Source organism: Lacerta agilis, chromosome 1 (assembly GCF_009819535.1).
Source record: "Lacerta agilis isolate rLacAgi1 chromosome 1, rLacAgi1.pri, whole genome shotgun sequence".
NCBI lineage: Eukaryota > Metazoa > Chordata > Lepidosauria > Squamata > Lacertidae > Lacerta > Lacerta agilis.
In genome coordinates, this window is record NC_046312.1 from 126572826 (window position 1) to 126599660 (window position 26835).

General features: G+C 43.0%; 1 protein-coding gene across 4 annotated transcripts; it reads left to right on the forward strand.

Moving 5' to 3' along the window:
- CREB1 (cAMP responsive element binding protein 1) lies at positions 1-26694 on the forward strand. Of its 4 annotated transcripts, none has more exons than XM_033170214.1 (10): positions 3-154; positions 13611-13665; positions 14320-14384; positions 16174-16295; positions 18314-18460; positions 21240-21340; positions 21998-22140; positions 24086-24268; positions 25392-25542; positions 26361-26694. In XM_033170214.1, the coding sequence occupies exons 4-10, from the start codon at positions 16182-16184 to the stop codon at positions 26503-26505; spliced, it is 984 nt and encodes a 327-aa protein (XP_033026105.1). In that variant the 5' UTR covers positions 3-154; positions 13611-13665; positions 14320-14384; positions 16174-16181; the 3' UTR covers positions 26506-26694. The 4 variants fall into 4 exon arrangements, with proteins under 4 accessions (XP_033026081.1, XP_033026105.1, XP_033026091.1 ...); XM_033170200.1 differs by having other exon boundaries at positions 14320-14380; XM_033170206.1 differs by lacking the exon at positions 14320-14384.
- Positions 26695-26835: the final 141 nt, after the last annotated feature.

Consider the following 26835-nt stretch of genomic DNA (forward strand, 5'->3'; position numbering starts at 1 on the left):
AGCCTGGGAGAGAGAGCGCGCGCGTGTGTGTGTGTGTTATGTGAGTGACGCGGCGGAGGTGTAGTTTGACGCGGTGTGTTACGTGGGGGAGAGAATAAAACTGCGGCGAGAGCCTAGGCGCGAACGAAAGCAGTGACGGAGCAGCCTGCAGCCGGTAAGAGGAGAAAAGCAAAGGAAAGCCAGGAAGGGAAGAGGAAAAAAAAAAAGAGAGAGAGAGAGCAGGAGAGGAAAGAACCAAGAGGAGGAGGAGGAAAAAAAACAACCAACCCCCCCCCCACGCGCGCACACACACACATAGGGAGGGGTGTCGGCCGAGGGGGCAGCAGTAGCCGGGGCTGCCGCCGCTGAGGCGGGGTGGTTTGGCGGGCGGGAGTCGGTGGGACGGAGGGGAGCCCTCGGGCGGGAGAGAGAAGCGAGGCCTGGCCTCGTTTCGCGGGAGGGGCGTCCGTTTCTTCGCCGCCCTTTTTTTTCATTTTTTTTCCCCTCTCTCTCTCCCCTCACTTCTCCGGCCCTATATAATTCGAAATGGAAACGGGCCTTCTCTCGCCCTCTCCCCACAGATCGCGCGCGCCCCCCCCCCCACCTTACGCGACCTGCTGTTCCCGCCTCGCCGAACCCGGCCGCAACCGCCACGAACAAAGAATAATGGCGGATGGAGGCGGCCGGGCAAGGCTGGCGGCGGCGGCGGCGGCGGGAAAGACGGCTCCGCTCCTACTCCCGCTGCGCTTCCACCTCGTGGTGGTGGGGGGGGCAACATAAGACACCCCCACACACACACACCTCTACTGCTGTTGGCCTCAGGAGAGCTTCCCCTCCACACACACACACACTTCGTTTTAGTAGGTAGCCCTCCCCCCCCGTTGTTGTGGGGTTTTGTCCCCCCCCCCCGTGCGATGCCTTGAAGTCGTTATTTGGCAAAGGCGCGCAAAAAAAAATTAAAACCGGATCGCCCACCTGCGACAGGCATTCGTGAGGGATGGGGGGCTGCGGGGGGGGGGGAGAGAGAGACACGCGGCGCGCGCTTATTTAACAGCCCTACGGAAAATAGGGAAGCTCCCGCCGCGCGCCGCCTCCCTAATTCCCCAGGCGCAGTGTTTGGGGCGCTTTTGCCCCTCTTCCCTGGGGCGGGCGAGGTAGACCCGAAGGGTGCGAAGCACACACACACACACACACATAACACGCGTTTTATTTCCGTTCTGTACCCAGCCTCCCTTTGTGGAGAGCAGACGGTGGTCCTGATCCCTCCCTTCCTGGTTACTCTCCTCTCTCAGCCTCCAGCTAAATATCTCCTGGGTCCCGCAAGAGACACATTTTGCTTTCCCGCCCCTCCGTAGGCAAGGCAGTTCCCTGGCACCCACGGCCGCTGCTGGCACCAGATGTTTGAACCCGCAGCCCTTCGGGTCCAACCCGGGGTTGCTCTCCACAGCTAGATAGCTGGTTTGGCAGGACCGCCCTTTGAAAAAGGAAAAAAAGAACGTTGTTGTTCTATTACGGAAAGCATAGCTTTAAAAGTTGTGCTGGAGCAGTGCTCTTGAGGTTGCAAGGCCTTCCGAGTTCCTTTTTAATAAAAGTATTTTGGATCAAAACTGTATTCCTGAACACTTTGTTTTCCTCTCAGCTCTGTGCCTAGAATGATACAATGAAAGCCTGGGCCCACTGAAAACAAAGTTCCTATCGGCTTCGGGGACACCGGGTTTAATCCTGGCTCCCCAGCTCCACTGTTTTGCAGTTCCTTTGCTCAGTACTGTAATGCATGGCGACAATGCTTGTGAAGAGAGGTGTATAAATCTCTTCCGGCATTAATGACTATAAGTAGAGTAATACGTACATTTTATTGCAGCATCTGGTTGTAGGGCACTTGGCAAACTAAGATCAAGGGGTTGGTCATTTAAAATGTGGATTTTGAGCTGGGGTTTGAAGTTCTGAGACATTTGGGTGATAAGATGCGTGGCAGAGTAGACCCAATTGGAATGGCTAAATTTTGCAGCAGTAATCTCCATCGTTGCTGGCTTTCAGGGAAATAAACTTGATACTGAAAATACCTTAAATGAGGCTGATATAACTTCATGAAAATGTAGGGAGGCTTGCATCACACTTACATACAGTTGTATGTAACATTCCTTCTCCCATACTGAAAAGTGAATTTCATCACATGTGTTGAGTAGCAAGTCTTAATCTAGGCCTCACTGATGTTTGCAAGCATTGTTCCTGTTTGCACTCCCTAACATACTTCATACCCAGGCGACCGCATTTCAGTGACCACCTCATGATTGGTTTTGTTTATTCTAGTTCTTCCCTTTTTAAGTATAGAAATCCTCAATTTTCTTGCATGTACTTATTTAGGTTCTTTAGTCTGTATCCAAATGCAACTATTTTGTATCCTAGAGGGGAAATAATATTAACTTGCATAATCAACAATAAGATATATTACTATTTTTAAAATAAGATCTATTATTATTATTTAAATGCAACCTAGAATCTTTGTGGGTCTAAAAAACCCAATAGTTATTACAACATACTATTTGTGGGCTAGAACCTACTTGCATTAAAGATGCCATAGACTGTTGCCAATGATGGATTCACCTCTTAGTGGAAAGCCCATGCAAGTCAGGGCACATGATTTTCAATGAGCCCTGGTAGTTTGGGTCCCTCTGGCACAGCAAAGAATATGATACAGTAGTATAGGAAGCTTCCTTATACAGAGTTAAACCATTGGTGTATCTAGCTCTGTTCTGTCCATGCTTCCTTACAGTTGCTGTCAAAGGTTTCAGATGGGGGTTTCCCAGTACAGGGGATTGCAGCTGGGATCTTCTGCATAGAAGGTAGATCATGTACCACTGAGCTACAGCTACTGCTCAGGGGGAGGAAGAAGAGAAAACCAAGTGTCCCAGTTTGTGTGTACAGAAGCATTTCCACTAAAGTTAAGTCACCATTGGAGGCAACACATGAAGTGTTACCCTCAATTGACAACTGGATACATACGTCTACGGGGGGGGACGGGGGACGGACGGGATGGGACGACAATACAGTATATAAGCAGCCATGAAATGAAAGAAGTACAGTCACTGACTCTTAAAAAAACCACAAGCCTTATTTTCTTCTTTCCCTCCACTGCTTTTGTCAGTCCCTTAGCACTAAGGTACTAATTTCTCAGGAAAAATGCGGTGCCAGGTTTTAAAAGAAATTAGGCACGCTAACAGTAGGAAGAAACTACTTGTCTGTGTGTCACCAAGAAAGGGGAGCTGGCTGTGTACCCATCATATATTTAAGTCACTCCCCAAAGAATCCTGGGAACTGCAGTTTACCAGAGCTACACTTCCCAGGATGTTTTTTTGGGGGGGTGGGGCTGTGCTTTAGCTGTATGGTGTGTACACAGCCTTAGCTTTAGACCATGTAGTTCTCTGAAGTAGATCTGTAAAGTATGCATGTCTTGGGGATTGTTTTGCATCATTTATACCTAACCTGGCTTGCTTTGGTTCCTTTGGTAGGGATGGCTCATATTCTAAGTACCATATACCCAGGATGCATTTAGTAACAGTATTATTCACAATGCAAACCAATTCGTTTTCCATTCTTCCCTGATGAGATCCATGGAGAACTGGATTATGTGCTATGTCTAACAAGCATTTGACCCCCTAAACATGCATCTTAAACAATTTTGTTTGCCAGTATGTGGTAGTGATGTGAAGTCCTTCATATCACCTAGTTTATACATAACTCATCACAGAATGACCATTTCTTTGTGCAGTTTCTCATGGTGCTAGTTTTTCATTGGATTTCCCCTTTTGCAAGCCATGAGTTGTCTTAAGTTTATTTTTACTGTAGGAAAAGTAGCACTGAAAAGCCTTGGAAGGATAAGGTGGGTGGGGAATTATGGGGAATTACTGCAGAAAACGTGAACCGACGTTATATTGCAGCATTTCCCCTAGTGTTGCAGCAGGACTGTAATGGACCACTGGGTTTTCTCATCTTATAAATGAACGGAGCTCTTTTCACATCTTACGTTTATTTTGTCACATATTATGTTGCCGGTTAACACTTACATGCTTTCTGTGCAATATCAAGGTGAAGTAATTATTAAATGTAGCACTTTAGTCATGCACAGCAATAGTTGTTCAACCTGTTTCTGGAAAACCTGATTTACGTACCCTTTGACTGCCTTATCTCCTAGTCTGGATTTCCAAGGTGTCTTAAAGGACTTCAGGGATCCCTTCTTTTGACTTATGCCACTTCCTACAAATCCCACTTCATATCTGACAAATCCAGAATCCTTCCAAGGCACCCTTTTCGGTTTGGAATCAATCCATATTTGATGTACAATCCTAGTATAGTTCCATCTTTTCCCTCTTAACCTAAGGTGAACAAAAAGGTGGTATTGCGCTACTGGTGTGATCCCCTTGTGGGTTGCTGAAGAGAAGTGCTATAGTTTAGTTGTTTTCTGCCTTCCAGAAACAGTTTCCATATTGATCTGTCTGCTGCCTTACAGAAGATTCTGGGACATTGGAGGGTGTATTTTCTGTTCCTGTGAGATTCCAAACACACCTGTTAAGCTTCATGGTTGCCCTGCATAAATGGAATGCACCCTAGATTTCGTGTTTTTTCTCAAGCGCCCCTCCCTGCATTTTTGCCTGTAAGACCACCCCTCCCTCTGTTCCATAGCTTGGCATGCAGATAATCTTGTATATACAATCATGTATATGCAGCCTGCTGCTGTGAGCAAAAATCTGGATGGGAGCCTTTATCCAGCACTGAACCCTGATCTTTATAACACTACATAAAAGGACAACGCAGTAGCTTTTTCAGATCAGGTTGGAATGATGAAGGAAGTGAGGGAGCAGAGACCCAATCCACAAATCAGGGCTATTCAGCTCACCTTTATCTTGAATGGTGGTGGGAAGGAGGTTTCACCTGCTTCAGGATCTTACTAGTTCCTGAAAATGTGAATATTCCTTCCAACTGTCCCACAATTTGAGCACCACTGCTCTGTTGCAGTATAACACTAAAGGAAGATTAGTAAAGCAGATTAAGATGTCTTTCAGGAAATATGCTTTGCTGAACTTGTTGAGAAATGCTTCGAGATTCAAAGAATTTTTAGGGTTTCCTGAAACATCAGTCAAAACCACTGCTTTTGTCAGTTCTTTTTAGTAGGGCTTACAATTCTCCATACTGTAATCATGCTTATCTAATTGCATGTCTAAGCCTGTAATCTTATGATCACTTGGAAGTAAGTCTTACTGGATTCAGAGTTGGTTTCTCTGTAAAACATACCCAGGACCATACATGTCAAAGTGAAAGTAGCCACACTCATTTCCAAATAACTTCAGTTAGACTTACCTTCATTTGGGAGAAAAGGAAGAGCCATTATGTATTGCTGTTTATTCATCAGTGGCCTTCTGGCATTCACTATATATTTTGACGTATCTACAGTTAAATTATTCCTTCAACCTTCACTTAAAATTACAGTGAATGTGGGCATCTTAATTTGTACCGTATATTTTGTGCCCCGGTTTTCAAGTTCCTGCAGACAACTGAGCTGGCATACTACAATAAAATGAATGCTGGAATTCTGAATGAGTTAGCTGTCTGCATACCTGAAAAACAGCACATATTTTCCACTTACCTTGCAGTTTCAGTATCGGTAGGTTTTCACATGTGATGTTGAAGAAAGAAAGATACTTGCCCCATGGCAAACTTTCTGTTATGACTTCCCCAATATACCTGCATATTCATCTTCATATGGTTTTCTCAGTCTATTTTCTTTTAGCCAGCAACTGGTGAAGAACTGGGTTTTAAGTTGCTCTTTTTTTATTGGCTATATTAAATTCTATAGTGATCACCACTATAAAAACAAGCGGGGAACTTCTGTAAATGGTTTAGCAACTTATGCAACATCATTTTGCTTCATCTGCATAATCTCTTGTACACACAAATGCAACATTGAGTGAGCTGCACGATCATGATGGTTGCTCCATAGCAAATGCCATGTTTCTGGGGGTGTTTCTTCATCCTCTTAAGAACAGTGTTGAGGAACCTTTCTCACCCCAAGTGCCACATGCCCTCATGGACTGTCTTCCATGGGCAAAACTCAAAAGAGGTTTCTACACAAACAACAACACCCATGTTTTCAGAGTTAATGGCACCTTCCAGCCAGGCAAAAGTACTGAAGGAGAGCTAGACTGAGCTGGTGACAGGTATGGCCTGGAGAGAATCTTGAGGGTATTATAGAGAGGCCTGCATCTGCCCCCTTGGCCTAAAATTCTGCATCCCTGCTTTAAGAGCATGAAAATTGCTTCTTTCCAATGACTGGGATTGCCCAGTGCCCACATTTGGGTATCCGAGCATGTGTGCAGGAATGCCAACAAAATCTTGGAAGAAGCATAGCTCCTGTTCAAGTTGTAGCCTATATCTGAGAATGCACGCTTCTTCAGAACCAATGGTTGTATTGCAAACATGAAATAAATATGATCACGTTGCTATTTTGCATGTTTTAATAATGTACAGTATTTATGTTTGGGGGAGTATCACTTAGATGGGTATAGATGCCAAGCTACAGCTACTAGGTGTTTAACCCTGCAATAATTCTACTGCTCTTGTTTATTCCAAGAGGAATACATCTGTTTCATAATGAAAACACTTTTCCTCAGAAATAATGGAAACATAGTTTTACCTGGTTTCTAATATTTACGTAGGATACATTAAATTCATATTTTCACCACCTTTACAGTTGCAAACTTTAAATAACATGAAAGCTGGAGTACTAATCGTCCCAACAGCCCTGACACACTATCAGGCACTGAATTTGGCTGGAGAAACATTTGATGCTCATCCAGGCCTAGATTCTGAGGTCCTGTAAGGGTAGCCAATAGTAGATCCTTAGCTAAGTAGGAAGGACTCTTTAAGGAGTAGGCTTGTGTTTTACTGAAAGGCAGAAGGCTTACGCATTCCTTGCTTCTAATCCGATGTACAGGGAGGCAACTACCAAGTTTATTCCTAAGTAACTGAAAGCAGTGGCTAGAATCGAATAACCTCCCTCCAGTATAATTTAGGGGAGCTAGAAATTAGCATTGATCAAATGCCAAAAAGTATCATTTGTGTACACAGTTAACCCTCTCTTTAGCATACATAAGGATAGTTTTGTCCTTTGGGTTTCCTGGAACAGTTGGATATTAAATATGCTATAGAGGGGTGGGGAAACTTCCCTGACAAAGTAAGCGTTTTGCACCCAACTTAATTTTGTTGTTGACAGCAGCATCCTGTCTTGCAAATATTAGGTTGCAGAGGAAGAGCACCAAACCTGTATTAAATGGATTTTCATAGTCTTTGAAATTATTAGTATGTCTAAGTCTTGCTTGAATGTGGAACAAAAAAAAATGTAGATGCAAATAGTTTTTCAAATAGTTTTTAAGTATGCACGTGCTTTGTTGCTGAATATTTCAGAGTTTTCTGGGATTTTCCTGCTTGTGTCCCATCCCAGTCCTACTAATTAGGCTTTCAGCTCCTTTTTTTTCATTTGACCCCTTTAAGTCAGGCTCAGCATTTTACCCATGTCTGGGGCTCAAAGTTGCTTTGCCAGTCTTTTCCTAGTGTCCCAAGTTCTATTCAAACAATCCTTAACTCACCTTCGGTGCATTGCAGGCACAAGTATCTACACACCTCTTTATTACAGATTTACACAAGTTTACATTTGTTAATGGAACCATAAAACTTGTAACAAATAATACAGCCAGGTGTAAATCACTTTAAAATTCTTTTGATTTAAATTTGAGAGTTAAGCACATGGTGACATAAATAATTGGGCCTTTGAAGCATACCTTTTAATTGCACCACACCCTGCATTGGCAATAGGAAGACAGTTGCATATACAGCAGATTCTTTTAGTAACAACAAAGTCACTCCACTCTGATGCTAAAGATTGTTAAGAGCATGCATGCAAGCTTCTGATTTGATTTCTCCACTGTGTACCACCTTTGCTAACTGACCAGTTTGAAAAAGGGTGTGTGTGGTTTTTCAGTCGTGTTCAAGGAATGCTTATCTCATTGGCCTTGCACATGGACCATGTTAACTACTCTTGTTGAATTTGGAAATTTGATACAGCAAAGAGTGATACTAGTAGCACACAGTTAACATTTGTCAATGAATTTCACTTAGAAAACTATGCCAGTATTACGTAGGGTTGCCATATTTCAAAAGGACACCCAAAAGTTGTTTTTTTTTAAGGAAATTAAGATCCAGCACAAAGTGCCGCCTTTCGGAAATTCCATGTATGGCACCCCTAGTATTACAGTTACAGGTGGGTAGCTGTGTTGGTCTGCCATAGTCAAAACAAAATAAAAAAAAATTCTTTCCAGTAGCACCTTAGAGACCAACTAAGTTTGTTCTTGGCATGAGCTTTCGTGTGCATGCACACTTCTTCAGATACCTTCAGGTGCACACGAAAGCTCATACCAAGAACAAGCTTAGTTGGTCTCTAAGGTGCTACTGGAAAGATTTTTTTTTTATTTTGTTTTGACTAGTATTACAGAACTGTTACCAACTATTAAGCAAGATTGGCAGTTTCAAAGTTTTTAGCTTTGTTAACTAGATGCAAGTAAAGCAAATTATATTAAATCACTGTCTGGGGCATCAGAATTTTCCCCAATGCAAATTACCCTAATTTGCAGTTTTAATCTGAAATGTTAGGCGCAGTACTGCGTCCAGAGCTCAGAAACTGCTCACGCTAATGAAATTCCCTGTTGCAAAATACACCTAGAACATTGGGAGTTTCAAATACTGCCGTGATGCTTGGACAGACATCAGAGGAAGTGCATTCCCTTTTCACAATGAATGCTGCATTCAAATCCCAAAGCGGAGGAATATTAATCAGTGACTCCACCCAGGATTTGGTGCAAAGTTGCCCTAAGTGGCTTATGGAATAATGCTGCAAATTTTTATTAAGGAACACTGCAAAGACTTTTCCTGTTCTCCGTGGTTTTTCCTGTTGCTTTAATTGGAAGTGTATTCTTCATAGAAGGGGCTACTGACAATATACATTTGCCTCATGTCCTGAAGTCAGGTACGAATAAAGGCTGCACTACTGGACATTTATGGATTTGAATTCCAATAGTAAAATTACTGACAGAATGACTTTATGCTACCATGGGTGACCTTGATAAAAACAGGAGAAAAGCATGTTTCACAAAGAGGGATTGGGGTCTTCTCACTAATAATGTCTGCAAGCAAAACAGCAGTATATCACACACTGTTAAGAGCTTTGACATCTAGATAGCAGCTTCCCCTTGGCTGGCTTCCAGAGCAATCCTATGCATGCTTACTTAGGAATAAATCCCATTGAGTTCATAGGGTCTTAGGTCCAAACAAGTGTCCATAGGATTGCATCCTCAGTGGTGTTAGATTTGAACAGGAAGTGGTTCATAAGAAAAGAGAGGCACACAAGTGAGCAACTTCAGCATCACAGTCATACTGTGCTAACCACGTACTGTGGATATTACTGGTCACAAAGGGTTACCAGCACGGTGTTTATTTGAGTAATAATGAAAGCAAATTCACAATAAACTGAAATCTGGGGTGAATGTAATTAGAACCCAAACCTGTTCCTAACTGGCTAATTCCCTCTCTCCTTTCCTGTCAACTGACCCAAGTTCCCACTGCCACCCAATTATCATCCTATGTCCTTTTCAGTCTCTCCCTCCCCTTTTAACATTCTGTACTCCCAATGTATTTCCTTCCCTTACCCTCAAAGCTCAGACCCAAAATATGGTTCATTACACCAGTTTTGGACTATGCTGCTGCCTCCTGGACTGGCAGTGATCAGCACAGAAACTGGTGCTGTCTGTGTGTGATTTATGGGTCTGTTTGGCATTCAGAGAAATCTCTGGCTGGAAACAAGATTAAACAGTATGTCAGAAGAGTAATAATGTGATGAACACTCCTTTAGCTTGTAGTGTATCACTGAAGGAGGATGTGAATGTTTCCGCCTGTACTTTGAACCTTGGAGGTGGGGAAGATTAAAGAGAAATTATTTATGTTTATTACTTTCCAATTCGTCCATTAACCAGAACGGCTACTAACTTCTCATCTGGTTTGTAATCCACTCATCTCATGTGCTCTTGGCCGGATTGAGACAGCAATTCTAGGTCTTCATTTTGCTTTTAATAATCATCAGTATAAACTAGGACCATGGTGCGCCATCAAGCACCTATCAAAATGATGGCAGTGAGTAACCACGCTAGGATTGAAGTCAGTTCCCAACATTCTGTTCCACTTAAGTGCCACCAAGGGATCAATCCAGGTTCAAGGTGTGCAGATAGGAACAAGCTTTAATAATAGCTGGGGTTACCAGCCCCCTATCCTAATGATGTTCTTGAATGTACCCTTACCATCTTCCACATAATAGCTATTGTTCATTCCACAGGGGACAGGTAAAGTTCTGCCATTGACATCCTGTAGCACTGCTTATTGCCCCTGATACTGGCTACAGCCAAGAAGATGAGGGGGAGCAATGCTTCTCCTGAAGTTCTGAGGGTAGGGTGGCTTTTCCAATGCCTTCCCCCCCACAGGAGACAAGTGGGGGTGAAGCAAAGCTGAACATTGTTTCTTTCCCCACCCAAATCCTGAACACAACTCCTGGTTGGAGATGGGGTAGTTTTTCCTCCTTGGCTTGCTTTGGTTGGTTAGTTTTCGTTTGGGGGAACGGCCAGGTTGGGAAAAGATGTGTCTAGGGCAGTTGCCTCGGTGATGAATGGGAGAAGAAGAGTGGGGCTGGAATTATTTATCCTTCCCTCATCCTCTTCCACTGGGTAGTCAAAGAGGAAAGTGGTGACTCTTGTCATACTTTAGCACAGGAACGGGGAACCTGTGGCCCCCCTGGTTTCCAACTCATCAACCAAAGCCAGCATGACCAATTGTCAGGGTTTATGGGAGGAATAGTCTGGCAATATCTGGAAAGCCACATTAAAAAACCAAAAACCTTTATTTTAATTTGATAATGTGTATATTACAATAATACATACAAATTACCAGGCACATTTGGTTTTTAATTTCTTACCAGACTCTGAATAGTCTGTGCATAGAAGTTATTTTTCCAAAACGTTTGCCACATCAGTTCTAGCATGGCCACCTATACATCAGATCCCTTCTTAAGTGCATATTCTCCCAGTTCTTCACTTGGCTGCTCTGGAACCAGCTCTTAATCTTGGTTTCAAATCCTACCTAAGGAGTGAACCTTGTTTTATATCAACCAAGATACAACACTGCATTATATTTAAGGGCAGCCTTGGGAACAACACCGAGCTTTAGAATGTCAGGAGGAAGGCTTCGCCAATGCCTTCTTACCTTTCGCATTCCCTGCAGGCCAAATCTGACAGGTGAGCAGAGGGCTGCTCACCTGGCAGTCACCTGACATCACATTTGTGTCATCTAACCCATTTTTCTTTGCTGGTGAGATTTTAAATCAAACTGGGCAAAGGCTTAGCGCTTTGCAAGCACCAAGGATCAGCTGATTGTTGGTGCTTGCAAAGCTGTGCATATTTGCAAGCACTGCCATGGTGGCTGTTCTTGCAAAGGCAGAAAGTTTTCCAGGCTCCAGCAATCAGCCTGTCATTGGCATTTGCAAAATACTATGCACTTGTGAGCACCGCCGATTAGGTGCAAACTCTGCTTTCAGCAGGGAGCCACATTTCTACTTGACCCATCCCTGATGTCAAATATGGCCAGGTGGGCATGGCTTGCTTGAAACAGTCCAATGGGGAGACCTGGCAGGTTCAATTAAACCTTCAGGCTGAAGGGGCCCCACTCCTTGTTTAGAGAAAACAAAACAAAATAAAAATTCCTTGCAGTAGCACCTTAGAGACCAACTAAGTTTGTTCTTGGTATGAGCTTTCGTGTGCATGCACACTTCTGAAGCTCATACCAAGAACAAACTTAGTTGGTCTCTAAGGTGCTACTGGAAGGAATTTTTTATTTTATTTTGTTTTGACTATGGCAGACCCAACACGGCTACCTACCTGTTCCTTGTTTAGAGACACAGAAACATCCTATCTGTTTTTGGGAAGTTGTCAACCATAGAATGGCTGTTTCTGTGTTGACAATACAGTAGCTTTTCTTACTAAGAAAAAAACATAGCATGGCTTACATAGCAACCAGGAAGTAGACAAACTAAAGATCAGAGAATCCAGAGACACAGTAGCTGGAGGAAAAGGGCAGGGCAGAGCACAACTGTAATGGAAAAAGAGATAAGGAAAGAGGGATTGGAAAGAACAAGGGTCTGAGAAAGTGAGATCTGTGGGGAAAGCTAGCATGGCCTACAGCAGGCATGTCCAACAGGTGGATCACAACCTACTGGTAGATCGTGGGGTGTTCCTGGTAGATCTCTGGTCTGGTCCCTTAGGGATCTCCTCCCCCCCAAAAAAAATTTAAAATAAAAATAAAAATAAAAGCTCAACAACTACTGCTTCCTTAAATAAAGCTCAACTACTCTGGCTTCCTAAGAAAAGCTGAACAAATTTGCCTTTCCCAAAAAAGGCTCAGCAACTTTTGGTTCCTAACAAAAAAGTTGACCATCAGATTAAGGTCCACTATTTGACTGCAGATTCAGGACCCTAAACTGTGTTTTATATAATTGACTTTTTATTATGTTCTGTGTGTGTCGCAATGCTCATTCAGTTCCATTCATTCATTTGCTTCCTAAAAAAAAGCTCAACAACTCTGATCCATCCAACGGCAATGGGTAGATCACTGCCAGCTTTTTTTTTATACTGTGAGTAGATCGCAATCTATTGGGAGCTGGATGTCCCTGGCCTACAAAAATGAGAGTTTTATATTGTTGGCAGGAAGGGGAGAGGGGAGAGTGGTGAGCAGACAGGGAAGGCGAAGTGAGGGCTGATAGAGGTAAGATACCCGAGAAAGTAGGGGCCTAAGTTGGTGATAAAACGATAGTCGTCAGGGTGGGCAAGTAGAAGATGCATGTGAAGCAAACAACACAAGGCCTAGGGAAATTTTGCAGCCTTTAGGGCTCCAGTACCTTTTCCCTGCGTGGGATGGGAAAGTATGCATTTGCCCATCACAACAGAAAAAACCACGTTGGTGTAATTCTTCTATGCAACTGTCAGAGGCACAGAGGCATTCTCAGCGCATGGATCTTAAAACCCCAAAGGGGCAGCCATCCTCTTGACGCAGGGGAGACCAAGTGAGTGAGCAGAATTTCACAGATGTAGCTGAACTATTTATCATTGGGAAAGAGATTCAAAAATAAAAACCTGCCCATATCATAACTATACAGTTCTGGTTGCCACACCTCAAAAAGTGGAGCTGGGAAAGTTGCATCACCTCAAAAATTTGGAAGGGTCAAATCCTGGGCCTCTTGTATAATGCCAACCTAGAAGTATGAAATAATCTGAAATGAAGTGATATAAACAAACAACTTCCCTGCAAAATAATAATAATAATAATCCTGCATTTTTTTCTCCCTCTTTATCAGAGAATTGGGGGGAAATTAGCAAAAACATATTCCAAATAATTTCAGAAGTAAAATGTTCTACTGTTAATGCACATCATGCAGTAAAAAGTGTGTTAAAACATATTTCAGGGTTTCCTTTTCTCATTAACATTTTTAGAACTTGCCTTACCCAAGAATGTGTGGTTTCGAAATTCAGTTCTTGCGTTACAAAGGTAAGAACCACGTATTTGACTGTGGTGATCTGTCGTCCTTAATCTCTTGATCCAAGTGCAAATCAAAATTTATTTTAATTTAATTTATGAATTCACAGCCCACTTTTCGACCAACATTCTTAAAATATAAGAATTACAAAACTAAAAAGTTTTTAAAAAAACCATTAACAAAATTACTGTTACAATTTCCTCTTCAGCATAAATCATAGTTTGCCATGGCATCTAAATTAGAAAACTAATTCAACTATGGTTTCCATTTCTGGTTTGGAGGGATTAATGAATCTGCTATCATTGCATGGACTTCCTAGTTTGCATTAAAAGTGAGGCAGTATGCAGGACAGGGAAGCATGGTTTGGAGGTTTTCTGAAATGACAGCCTTTGCAAAAGATAACTAGACAAGGATTCAGAGTACATAGGCAGGCTTGGTGAAAGGGTACTCAGGGACTTAAATAGCTTTTTCTGTTCTAGGGACGGAAGATCAGGTTACACCAAGAGAAGGGTGGGCACAGGCAGGAATACATCCTTGTGGTGTTTTCATAATCCTTTGCAACCATGAGGGCTGAAAACATTTCTTATATGCAAGTTGAGTTTCTGAGATTTAAACAAGAGAATCAAAGATTTCCTCAACCCAGTGGATCATGTTCCCATTCACAGCCAGGTGGACTGGAGGTGGCCATCTGTGTGAGAGCAAGTTGAAGGAGCAGACATCATTCAGGAAAGTAAATCAAATGCCTTAGTTTGCCTATTAATGCTTGTGCAGCAGTCATTTCACTTTTACATTTCAGGTGCAGTGCTAATGCAAACACACAAAGTGAAATTCAAATTGTATAAAGAATGCTTTGCGATCTACCTATACATTAGCCTAAGAGATAGATACATGGGAGGGGGGGACACTCTCTTTTCCCTCATAAAAGTTGTTTTTATTTGAGGGACATATGCTTCATTGTTCACATAGGTGGAGCTTACAATCAAATAATAAGGTAGTATAAAGAAACTATGACGCCGTTAGCAATATGCACTTTTTAATGTACTTTTCAACTAGTTTTCCTTGGTTAGTTGCTGATCACCTCAAATGTCAACATACTTTCAGTGAAAATGCTTCTTGCCAACTGACAGAGATGTTTCCGACGCCATTTCTCCCTCCCAAGTTTGGTTTCACTTTTATTTCAGGGGGGAACCACTCTTAACATCTGGTTACAAGACCCACTCATCTTTCCTACAATGGCTGGTGTGCATGGTGAAATTCTGTTGTTTGTGGTGGACTAATGTACATTCTAGCTAGATCACAAACCTTTAGGTTTGCTAAATATTTTAAAAAGTTCATCAAAACCACTTCATATCTAATCCTGTGGTTCATAGATCATTCCATTTAATTTTGGGGTCCATCAGATATTGTATTAAGGTGGATGCTGTGAAAGGAGGCAAGTGTTTGTTAGGGATAGCCAACCAGTCATAGAGAATCGTCGTTTCGATTGTAAAGCTCAGGCCATAAAGTCTTAGTTGCCATTAGCTGTAACTCAAAACTTTCCAGATATATTTTTGCCATATATGCTGTAAAGTATTTTGGTACTTAACATTACTTCAATCTTTATTCTGACCAGCCACGTTAAGTGTTCTGCTTAAACACACTTACTAGGGAGTAAATGTTGCTGGGTGTATTTCTGAGTAAACATGTGCAGAGTTGTGTTACGGCAGGAGCTGCCCATCTTTTTTGGGGGGGGGGGGAGGTTGCTGTGAATTCATCTGGAAACCTGATAAACTTGGGTTCACCAAACACACCTACAACCTAACACACATTCACTCCACAACTGTGTCTCTCTGTAAGTGCCTCTTCCACACTACAGTTAGGCTTGTGAGAAGGCTTCTGGTGTGGCCAAGAGAAGACTGCTTTCAAGCCTAAATGTCTGTGTGTGATGTTTTCAGCGGCTAGGAGTTGCAGCTGAAAAGGTGAGAGTTAACCCTTCCCCAGCTGTGACCATCCCTGAAATAGCCCCCCCCCCCCCCCGGCACCACAATTAGCTTTGAGAAAAGCCATCTGTGGGCTATAATAGAAGGCTCCCCTGCCAAAAAAAAAGGAAATGCATCTGATCTGCACTGCGGCAAAGGACAGAGTGAGGGTGAAAGGCCTTGGCAGGTGTATGTTCCCCCCCGTGGATGCTGGGTTGGCAGTCCCTGTGCTATTGTTTGTACTTCCCGATTAGTTTGCATTATTTGAGACAAGAACTGTAATCGAAAGCAGTCATTATGTCATTATGTAAATGAGAGGGAACTTACAGCATAACATAAGATTTATGGCAGATAATCGGGAATTGTGCAATACAACTTCTGTAATTGAAACTTAAGAGTGGAATATACAGAGATACGGCAAGAAGTACACCTGACCTGTCTGATTTTTGATTGACTGCTTGTTTTGTATTGTATGATTGTATGATGGGCGCAAATGCCGAATAAACATCCATCTATCTATCACCTGACCTGTAATACTAATGCAAATCATTACCGTTGTAGGTAACTAAATGACCATGGAATCTGGCGCAGAGAACCAACAGAGTGGAGATGCAGCTGTTACAGACGCAGAAAACCAACAAATGACAGTACAGGCCCAGCCACAAATCGCAACGTTAGCGCAGGTACAAAGTTGTTCTCGACTGATCTGTTGTATCCTTAAGTAAATGTTTATAAGAGTAACTTTAACATCTCTTACGGCAGGGGTCGGCAAACTTACCAGGCCTTGGGCCAGTTCCTCCAGCGCCAATCGTGCGGAGGGTGGGGGAGAGTGTGCCCATGCGCGTGCGCACATGCTATTTCTGGCGCACTTTCGGGTCGGCGGAGCGCCGGAAATAGCTTGTGCGCGTGCACACGGGCCTCCTCAGACCCGGAAGTGCGCCGGAAATGACGCTTGCACATGCACACAAGCTATTTCCGCTGACCCAGAAGTGGGCAGCCACGCTGTGCTGGTAAGAGCGGGGGGCGGCAGGGGCCACTGCGGGCTGGATAATTGAGTCCCGCGGGCCGTATCCGGCCCTCGGGCCTTAGTTTGGAGACTTCTGTCTTATGGAATCTAAAATGTTTAAAGGTTGTTATGAATTGTTACAACAATTACAGCTAAGAAACACTGAGGTGCCACAGCAGAGAATCATTATTTTTTTTAACCTCTACATGCATCCCTATCTCTCTTCCCTTCGTGGTAGACAGCAGTTAAACCTGGAAGTCTCCTGCTTTATCCAAAAGAGAAAATTGTGTTTATTCACTACAGAACAAGCTAAACACAGCTTGTACCAAAGCTGGCAACTGCAAGTTTCTCATTTTGGATAGAATAGGAAACGATTATTCATTGGCAGCTTCTGGATTTAATTGCTGCATGACACAAAGGGAGACAAGAAGGAGCTGCATGCTTGAGCAAAAAGCTTGATCTTAAGCAGCCTTTAATTAAGGTATGTTTTGGTTGGAGAACAAAAAAGATCCTATTAAAAACCACCAGTATCAACTAAATCAGTTTTTTTAAAAAACAAATTCAACATATTAATAGAGTTATGAATTTGTTACTACACAGAGGTCTGGTTACGCCATGCTTTGTTAACAGTGGTTTGTTTCATGAATGTTTGGTTTCTTTGCTATCAGTTCTTTCATTGTGCTTTTGTAGCTTAGTAAGCATTAGAGATAGGTGGCCAAAAAAAAACCCATGGTTAAGGAAGGTTCCTGGGTTTGCACCTAACAGCAAGCCATAGTTAAAACAAGTCAAGGCTCATAAGTCAACAATAAGTCCAGATAGTGGTTTGTTGTCAGTAAATAAATCATAGTTAAGTCATTGGACAGGGTTCAGACACTCAAAACAAACCATGGTTTACTGAAAAATAATTTAGTGCACTATTTGTTAGTACATAAATTCCCGTTATACATGGGAGTGCCTCTGAAGAAGGTTCAGAAACTTCAGCTGGTGCAGAATTCAGCAGCCAGGTTGCTCACTGAGCACATAACACTGATCCTGTCCCAACCGCAGTGGCTGCCAATTAGTTTCCAGGCCCAAGTGCTGGTTTTGACCTATAAAACCTTCAGTGGTTCAGGACCGCAGTACTTCCAAGTACCATCTCTCCCCATATGAATTGACCCAGACCCTGCAATCATCATCAGAGGCCCTTCTTTGTATTCCTCCTCCGCAAGAGGTCTGCAGGGAGGCAACACAAGAATGGGCCTTTTCTGCAGAGGGCTCCCCATTTGTGGAATGCTCTCCCCAAGGAGGCTCACCTGGCGCCTTCATTACGTATCTTTAGGTGCCAGATAGGTGTTGCTTTGTTTGTTAATTTGTTATGTATTTTTATATTGTAAACTGCCCTGTGATTCTCGGAAGAAGGGTTGTATGGAAAATAAATAAAAAAGTATTAATATGAAATCTGTAAGTTCATTATTTGTCACAAATACTTAAGGTGAAAAAAGTGAAAGTGTGGTCATTTATTCTTCATTAGCACCTTCGAATAAAAGAAAATATGATATGATTGTTATTTTAAAAAATGCCTGTCAACCCTTGTGACATCCTGATTCTTATGTTGAAAAGGTTTGTTAACTCTCTTAGTACATGAAAGGGGGGAATGAAGGATTTCAGACATTAGTTCTGTGGTTTTACCATAATGATTCCTTCTTTCTTTCCTAGGTATCTATGCCAGCAGCTCATGCAACATCTTCTGCTCCCACCGTGACCTTAGTACAGCTGCCTAATGGGCAAACAGTTCAAGTCCACGGTGTTATCCAGGCTGCCCAGCCCTCAGTTATTCAGTCCCCACAAGTCCAGACAGTTCAGGTATGTGAAAATGCCTTTCAAATAACCATGTTCTATTTCCTGGAAAATAGAAACATTGCCTAAACTGTTGTGTCCTGAGCTTTATTATCAGCACGCACCGTTTTAAGTTTCTGAAAAGAAATTCTAAACAATACCAATTTGCCTTTTCCTTTTCATAGATTATAGGTAATTCATGCTATGCAAGATGAAAAAAATGACTTTAAAACTGCCATGTTCAGGACAGGACTAAAAAGTTTAAAAAGCCTCTCTCTCCGTTTCCATCTCTTCTGTTTAAAGTCACCGCACTCTTGTTTTTGTTCTTTTCCATCTCCACTGGTCTAGCAACAGAAATTAGATTTCTGCTGGACATAGGCATGGTCTGGCCTGAGCCACAACAGTATTTCTTGAGATAGATATTCTAGCGAGAGAAGGCTGCTTGCTGAAGGATACCTGGAAGCTGTTTGGTTAGCCTTGTAAAGGAGATGTTGAAAATCTATGTATGAGGGAAAAGAGTGTTAAGGATAGACTCCAGCTTAGTTCCAAGGAGCCCATCCGAATGACTATGAAAAACCCTAAAGCCTAGCCAGTGAAGGACGCAAGGCCTTGGTGGAGCGGCTGCAGCAACAGCACTGCAGGTTTAACAGAGATGGGAACTGCAGACCCATCTCTATGAGGATGTCTTCTGACTTGGCAAGACCCACATCCTTCATGGAAGGGAGTAGGGAGCATGTATTGTACAGCCAAGACGGTCAGCATTTCAGACCTGGGAGGCATCAGCTGAGGAGGATTTCCCTGAGGTTCAGTTACGGGGCCTGGCTTCATAACTCCTCCTTTTCATATCTGAAACCTTCCAAGGGGAAGGGGGAAGCTGGAAAACAGGCACTCTGAAGTTTGCATTCTCAAGCAGTCCACCATATGAGAAGAATAGCATTTTATTTAGTTTCTGCTGAAAAGGGATGTGTGTTTAGGTGATCGGAAGACCAATTTAGAACAGCTAGTGTATCCTCTACAGCAGAAAGCAGCTGCCCACCCTTGGTTTAGAACAGGCACGTCCAACAGGTAGATCGGGATCTACCGGTAGATCACTGGACGTCTGTGGTAGATCACTGACTCCCCACAAAGCAGCTAAACAACTTTGGCTCCCCTAAAAAAGCTCAATGACTTTGACCTGAACCACAAAAAACAGGGCTTTCCTTCCTAAAAAAAAAGCTCAACAACCTTTACCTAAACTCCTAAAAAACGGGCCCTCAAAAATGAGTCGATCACTGCCAGTTTTTAACTCTGTGAGTAGATCACAGTCTCTTGGGAGTTTGCCACCCCTGATGTAGAATAAAAGACTTACCAGTAAGCAGTTCATTATGCTGCTTAATTAGGGGTGTTTAATATGGTTCTTTCCCTAAGCAGGTTCCAAAGCACTCTCAAAATCATTTGCTCTTAAGCATGACAATAGGAACAGTTTAGATTTCCCTGATGTGTTCTTGCTACAAGCATATAGCTGGCAATTCTTGGAAACAGAATGCTGAACTAGTTGGAACTTTGGTCTGATCCAGAAGGGCCCTTCTTACGTTCTTAAAAATGTGAGATAGATGTAGGATGTAGCTCTGAGGTCACCAAGGTGGCATCCCATAGGCCATAGGCTAGGTGGGCTCTACCTCTGTGAGCCCTAGCCCAGCAAACATTGGAGTTCTGAAGTCAGCTGGGCGAAAAAGGAGATAGCAGCTTTGATCCAGAGGCATCTTGGTCATGTGACATACCCTCAAACGAGGGAGAAACTTAGTCACACTCCTAAGCAGAACTAAATTTTTCCTCCTATTGTTTCCAGTGGTATGGAAATATTTTTTTAAAAAAACAAAGTTGGAAACTGTCAAAGGGATACCAGGGTTTTCCTCCTCCTTGTACTCCTGCTGCTTTCAGCCATTGTGCATCCACCCAGGATTGCAGTTTTAGAGATTTCTTATTCAGAATCAATAATCACCAGATAGACTTCATAAGTCTGTTTATACAGTTGTGTAAGCAGTACTGGTTTTTTTTAGATCATCTTGATAATGATTCCTGTTTGTTGCTTTACAAGTTCTGTAGTTTCTTCCGCCTATACTTCCAGTCACTAAAGCTAGGTTTATTCTGTTTGTCATGTAAAACCCTCCAGAGTTCAGATGACACACAGGAATTTCTAACCACAGTGAAGATAAGATAAGAAACTGATAACAAAAGTGCTTGGAATTTAGGAGGAGAAGATGAAAGGCAAGAATGCAGTAGGAATGCTGAAATATTAAGAAGTGTTTCACAATCCTTCGTGGTTATACTGAATGTTGACAACGTACCTATAGATCTTTGAGCAATTTATGTTCCACAAGTGAAGGCACCTGATAGCCTTGCCAATATCTACACATGTTTGGTTTTTGCTTGTTTGTTTTTTAATTTAAAAACATTATTTTCTTTTTTGGGGAAACAGACTTTTACTCGTTTTTTTCTTTATTGTGTTTTCATATTCACCAGTCAACCTGGTTAGCAAGTGCTGGCCGAACACCACCTATGGATCCCATATCTGCCTTCTGCTACCAAGAGCATCAATAACACCCCATTTTTGCAGAGGCCAGGTTTTATAAAGTTCCATGTTCCTCTGAGCATGTTTGTTCAGAGTAGATAGGAGACCACAGTTTCTTACACTACTTGGGTCTTCAGATTTTCACGTATAGAAGAGGACCTCATGGTGTGGGTTTGCTGACTATATTCTCACCTTTACATCTGTTTTTACTTAAATATGTTTTAAATGGTAACATTACTGTGCTCTTATACCTAGATCTCCACTATTGCAGAAAGTGAAGATTCACAGGAATCCGTGGACAGTGTCACAGACTCCCAGAAACGCAGGGAAATTCTTTCCAGGCGACCTTCTTACAGGTAGGAATTTAATTTTTCTTACCCACATGCAGCAAATCGGCTTCTTATAATTACTGTCTAGTGACACGTCAGACAGAAGTCATTTAGCTTTCAACCAGTTTCTTTGTTGTTCTACAAACTCCGGTACAAGTTATAGTCATAGTGTATAACTATAATGTGTTCCAGATGTTAGGCATGGGGCTTCTCCTGACCCAGTTTGAGGAGAGGAAATGAAGTCTTGTTAGGCTAGCACAATTATTTGGTTCCATATGGCCCAGTGCACCTAAATCAGTCAGATTATCCCAAACTGTACAATAGGGGCAGAAATCCTTTTTGGCTTCAGCATACAGTTTGTGCTAAGAGATGTTAATCTTGAAGTGTTGTGTTCAAATCCTGCTTGGGTATCCATAGGTCAAGTCCTGCTGAGGAAGTAAGAGCCATATTCAGAGGCATTTCACATCTCAATACCTGTTGCTATAGGAGCAAATGACAGATGAGGCTTCATGCTCCCAGCTAACCACCATCGGGAACAGGATACTGGGAATGGGTGGGCCATCTGTCTGATCCAGACAGGCTTTCCTTGGGTTCATGCCCTGCCAGTGTGACAGCTTGGGCATTCTGTCCCTGCGGAAGGTAATAGAACCTGGTAAGATTTCTACAATATTCTTCCTTTTTCAGAAAAATCTTGAACGACTTGTCCTCAGATGCTCCAGGAGTGCCAAGGATTGAAGAAGAGAAGTCTGAAGAGGAAGCAACAGCTCCTGCCATCACGACTGTCACGGTGCCAACTCCAATTTACCAGACAAGCAGTGGGCAATACAGTATGTTGCTTGTGTTTCTCGTCTGATAAGTGGAGAGGAAGAATACTTCAGAGATTTGGTTTTTAAAAGATGGCAAGAATGCTTAGTACTTATATTATGAATTTTTCCTAAGTGCTCAAAACGTGAAGCCCCACGTTTCCCACTCCCAAGTTTTGTAACTGTGGTGTCAGAAATGCTGGAAGGAGAGAAACAGGAAATACATGGGAAGAGGCCAAAAGGTAATCCAGACAGGACACAGTGCTATTTGTCTAGAAAAAGAGAACTCGCCATTAGCACCTTCCTCGTTCTCTTAAAATGGCAATGGCGCCTACCTGAGAGGTGCTGGAACCCACCTGAGAGGTGCAGGGACTGAGTTCCTGTGAGTTCCCCCTGAAAAAGTGCCCTTTGGGTGCAAAGGTTCCTACTTTCACCAAAGGCCAGCTTCCTGGTCTGGCAAAATAAGCAACACTTCCTTCCTTGATGCAATGGATCGGTAGAACAGGGGGTTTCTTGAGCAGCTCATGAAGAAGTGAGCACGTTTATATACAATTCTGAAGGTCTTTTTTCAGCCCAAACACCCTTCACTTGTCCTAGCTGAAGGAATGTTATTGGCAGGTGGGGGGGGTTGCCCGTACATAGGACAGCTTTGTCCTACTTCCTCAGTGCGGGACACCGTGCCAGCTTTGTGCCATTATGACTACGAAGGACGAGCTGACAGTTGAGGTGGTAGTTTATCAAGTGATAAGGTGATTGCACTCCAGTTTAACTCCTGTTGACACTGGTTCTGTGGTCATTGCTTTGCAGTAGCTATTGCATGCAAGCATGCTTCCATGTTCCAGTTGCAGTTTTCATGCGAGAAGCATTGCCATGTGGATTGGCCTTACTCAGTAAACTTTCAGGGCTGGAGTGTGTGGGGGGGGCAGATGAAGAGCATGGTGCTTGCAACTGTTTTTTTTTTTGCCCTGGCCCCCAGTGTGGTCCTGATTTTCTTTTAGGGACTGGTGTTGCTGATATCAACCATCAATATGGCAATGCTCTGCATGCAGGTATTGTCTGCATGAATGGACTGGTGTAATTGTGGAGGAGCTGAGGAGTCTTGTGCTAGAAGCGCTGAATGAGGGGGCCGTGTGTGAAACGGTATTTGTGCTGCCGTCTGGATGAGGTAGAGCAGACCGAGGGACTTCCTGAAAGAGAATAGACTCATGAAATAAAAACCAGAAGAGAAACTGTATGTGAAGAAAGAAAAGGAACTGAGATAAAGAGACGGAGGAATGCTGGAAGGGAGATCTGATAAAAAGGGTGTAGATAAAAGCATAACCATGCAGGGTAGAGAAGAGGGGGGAACAAAACAAAAAAAACAAAAAATCATTAATCATTACAATGGGCAAAGCGTGTCAGAAGTAGATTGATAACTTTGATGAGCTTTATGTCATTCGTTATTTGTAACTAATATTCTGTTGATCTACGCATTTTTTCACATTACTGAAAATCTCACATAGTAAATACCTGATGATCACCAAAATCAATATTTAGAGGGTCTCTCATTGTTACTCTTGAAATGTAATTTGTAAATATTTATTTTGCCCATAAAGTAGATGTTTCCGTTCTGCAGGAGGAAATTATTATCTAAATTAGGCTGTTTAAAAAACAAACAAACATGGTTGCAAGGAATACAAACATAACTGGCAAGTTGATGACGGTTTTTTAACATTGGCCTGTGTGGTGATCGCAGTCCCAGCTGCTGGGGTTTCAGTCTCAGGGCAGTATCTCCCCAGACCGACAACAGTAATGGATGAAATTTCTGTGGAGAACTGCCCTGTTGCCACAGTCATAAAAAAAAGAAGAGTCTGTGAAACGGACTTAATTTTCAAATTGTTGGTTTGACTAAAGGGCTGGGGACAGTTGTGTGTATGGCACTGAGGAGGTCAATATTCCAATATGCTGACTCGCATCTGCCTGCTTTCAGTTGCCATCACCCAGGGAGGTGCAATCCAGCTGGCTAATAATGGCACTGATGGCGTCCAAGGCCTGCAGACGCTCACCATGACCAATGCCGCCGCAACCCAGCCGGGTACCACCATTTTACAGTACGCACAGACCACGGATGGACAGCAGATTCTCGTGCCCAGCAACCAAGTTGTTGTACAAGGTAAAGTAAGAGCAGTTTTAAGCAAGTTGCTCAAGTTTCGCACTCAATACGCGCCGTGTGTGAAATTATTTTTTCCCATAGGGAATCACTGTGCACATGTAATATTTGTGAAGCACAATACTTTTAAGCAAATACCTGTGTCTAAGGAAGCTGCAATACACTCTGCTGTTCTAGCAACAGTGGGCAATAAAGTAGTCGGTAATGTGCCAGATTTCTGAATGCTAATAGCTAGGCAATAGCATAGTTTTGTTTTTGGTTTTTTTAAAGTGTCCTTCCTTCAAGGTTTCATTTCTGGTGCTGCCAAGTAATCTTTGGCAACAGTGATCTATCAAAGGTGGGGACATTATATACTTTTGGAGCAAAGAGCTATACAAAAGCTAATTTGAAAGGCGGGGGTGCCCAAACTAGAGTTTACTCTTCTTGCTCCTTGAAAGTCCCTAGGGTTAATTTTAAGTTTAATTGAACATGACTGTTCACTAACACACACAAAAACAATTATTTGTCTGGTCAAGCCTGATGGGGAAAAAAAGCAATGGCTTTGAAGTGTAATATGTGGAAAATAAGGAGAAACACAGGAGGAAACCGCTGTGTACAGCAGAAGCCTATAATTTGACAAAGGTTCTGGGTAGGAGGAGCAGTAGCAATGGCTGCAGAAAGGGATGGTGGAGACTGTGCAAGGGTTGATCGAGAATTCAGGGGGCCAGTGGAAGAAGCAATGCCAGCAGCCTGGAAGTGGGGTGATCTGTTGAACTGGAGAACGGTCTGGGCAAGAGAAGTAGAAGAGAGAGCTAGGGTGCGAGGAGGCCATATGAAGCGGGACCAAAAAGTAAGAAGGGGCAGGGATGAGCAAAGCAACAGAGGCAAGTAAGATGGGGAGAAAGAGGCAGGCGCATCATGGACATGTTACGTAAACATGTACATTTAGCCCAGCCACATAGGCAGAAGCTTTACACATTTGCAGCACAGCACGGAAGCAACACAAAAGTGTCATCAACCGTGCAGCTTCAGGTAATGTGGGGAGAGGTTCTTAGTCTGAAATGACAGGTCCCCCCAACCCCGGTAGGCTTCCAATGCTGCCAGACCTAATACCCCTGCATTCCCTGATGCTTTCCCCCCCTCTTAGCTGCCTCAGGAGATGTCCAGACCTACCAAATTCGCACAGCACCTACAAGCACCATTGCACCTGGTGTCGTGATGGCATCCTCCCCAGCACTTCCCACCCAGCCAGCAGAGGAAGCAGCACGGAAGAGAGAAGTCCGCCTAATGAAGAACAGGTTTGTGTGCTCTGGAGGACTGGCCCAAGACATCTTTTTGCCTGAGGTGGACCAGCAGACATCCCCCCCCCCCACACACACACTCTACCTGGCTCCCCACAATCCTGCAGAGCCGTCAACCTTCCTTCCTTTTTTTTTTTTGCATTGGGAAACGGCCATAGCTGTCAACTTTCCCTTTTTTTTGCAACGGGAAACGGCGCTGGAATAAGGGAATTTCCCGCAAAAAAGGGAATGTTGACAGCTATGGCAGAAGGATTTGTTACCAGGTGGAGCTGAGGGTGTGGCAGAAATTTGGCTGTGCCTGAAAAAATAAAATAAGCAAAAAAGTGGCTCCTAAATGTAGCTTCAATACACACCAGTCTGTATCCCTCAGCATGAAGGGCAAGAAAAGTTGTGGTGTGTAGTACCTTCCTCCTCTCACCACATCCCAAAATTACCTAGCTAAAAGAGCAGTCCAGAAAGGAAAACAACACCAAATGCAAACATTCCTTGCAATGTACCAATCATTTGAATTTAAGACAGAGTCCATGCAAAAAGGGGAAATAACTCCAAATGCAAAATATATACCATACAGTTGATCCGTACGGTTGAATAGCATATGTGAAATTACCTCCCTTTGCTTCAGAAGGTTCCTGATAGGTTAGGCAAGCAATAGTGATTTGCCACAACCACAACCTGTCCATAAAGAAGAATTGTGTTTATTCTACTCCCAAACAAACAAAAAATATTTTACTATTCAGTTAGTTCTGCCTCAGTTTTATCAGTTTAAAATCAGTGAACATATTGACTTGAGCTTTAATATTCTGTTTTGCCTACAGGGAAGCAGCACGCGAGTGCCGCAGGAAGAAAAAGGAATATGTCAAATGTCTAGAAAACAGAGTAGCTGTGCTTGAAAACCAAAACAAGACATTGATTGAAGAGCTAAAAGCACTTAAGGACCTTTATTGCCACAAATCGGATTAATTTTAGATCCCCATTTTTGGTTTGTTAATGTCAGAGAAAGACTGCTTTGGTGACTGCCAGAAAGACAAAGTGGACTTTTTATTTTCTAAACATTTCTCTCTCTTTTTTTTTTTCTACGCGCAAAACTGCCTGAAAGCAACTGCAGAATTTTATTCGTCTGTGCTTTGCATTAAACTGTGAATGTTGAAACACCTGCCTCCACTTCTCCCCCACCTTCCCTCTCCCTTCCCCCCGAATTATTTTCACCACAGTGCATCCTGGTTGAGAAGAAAGAGAACAGACTTCCTCATCTCCCATCTTCTTCGAGGAATAATAACGTTCACTTCTGAA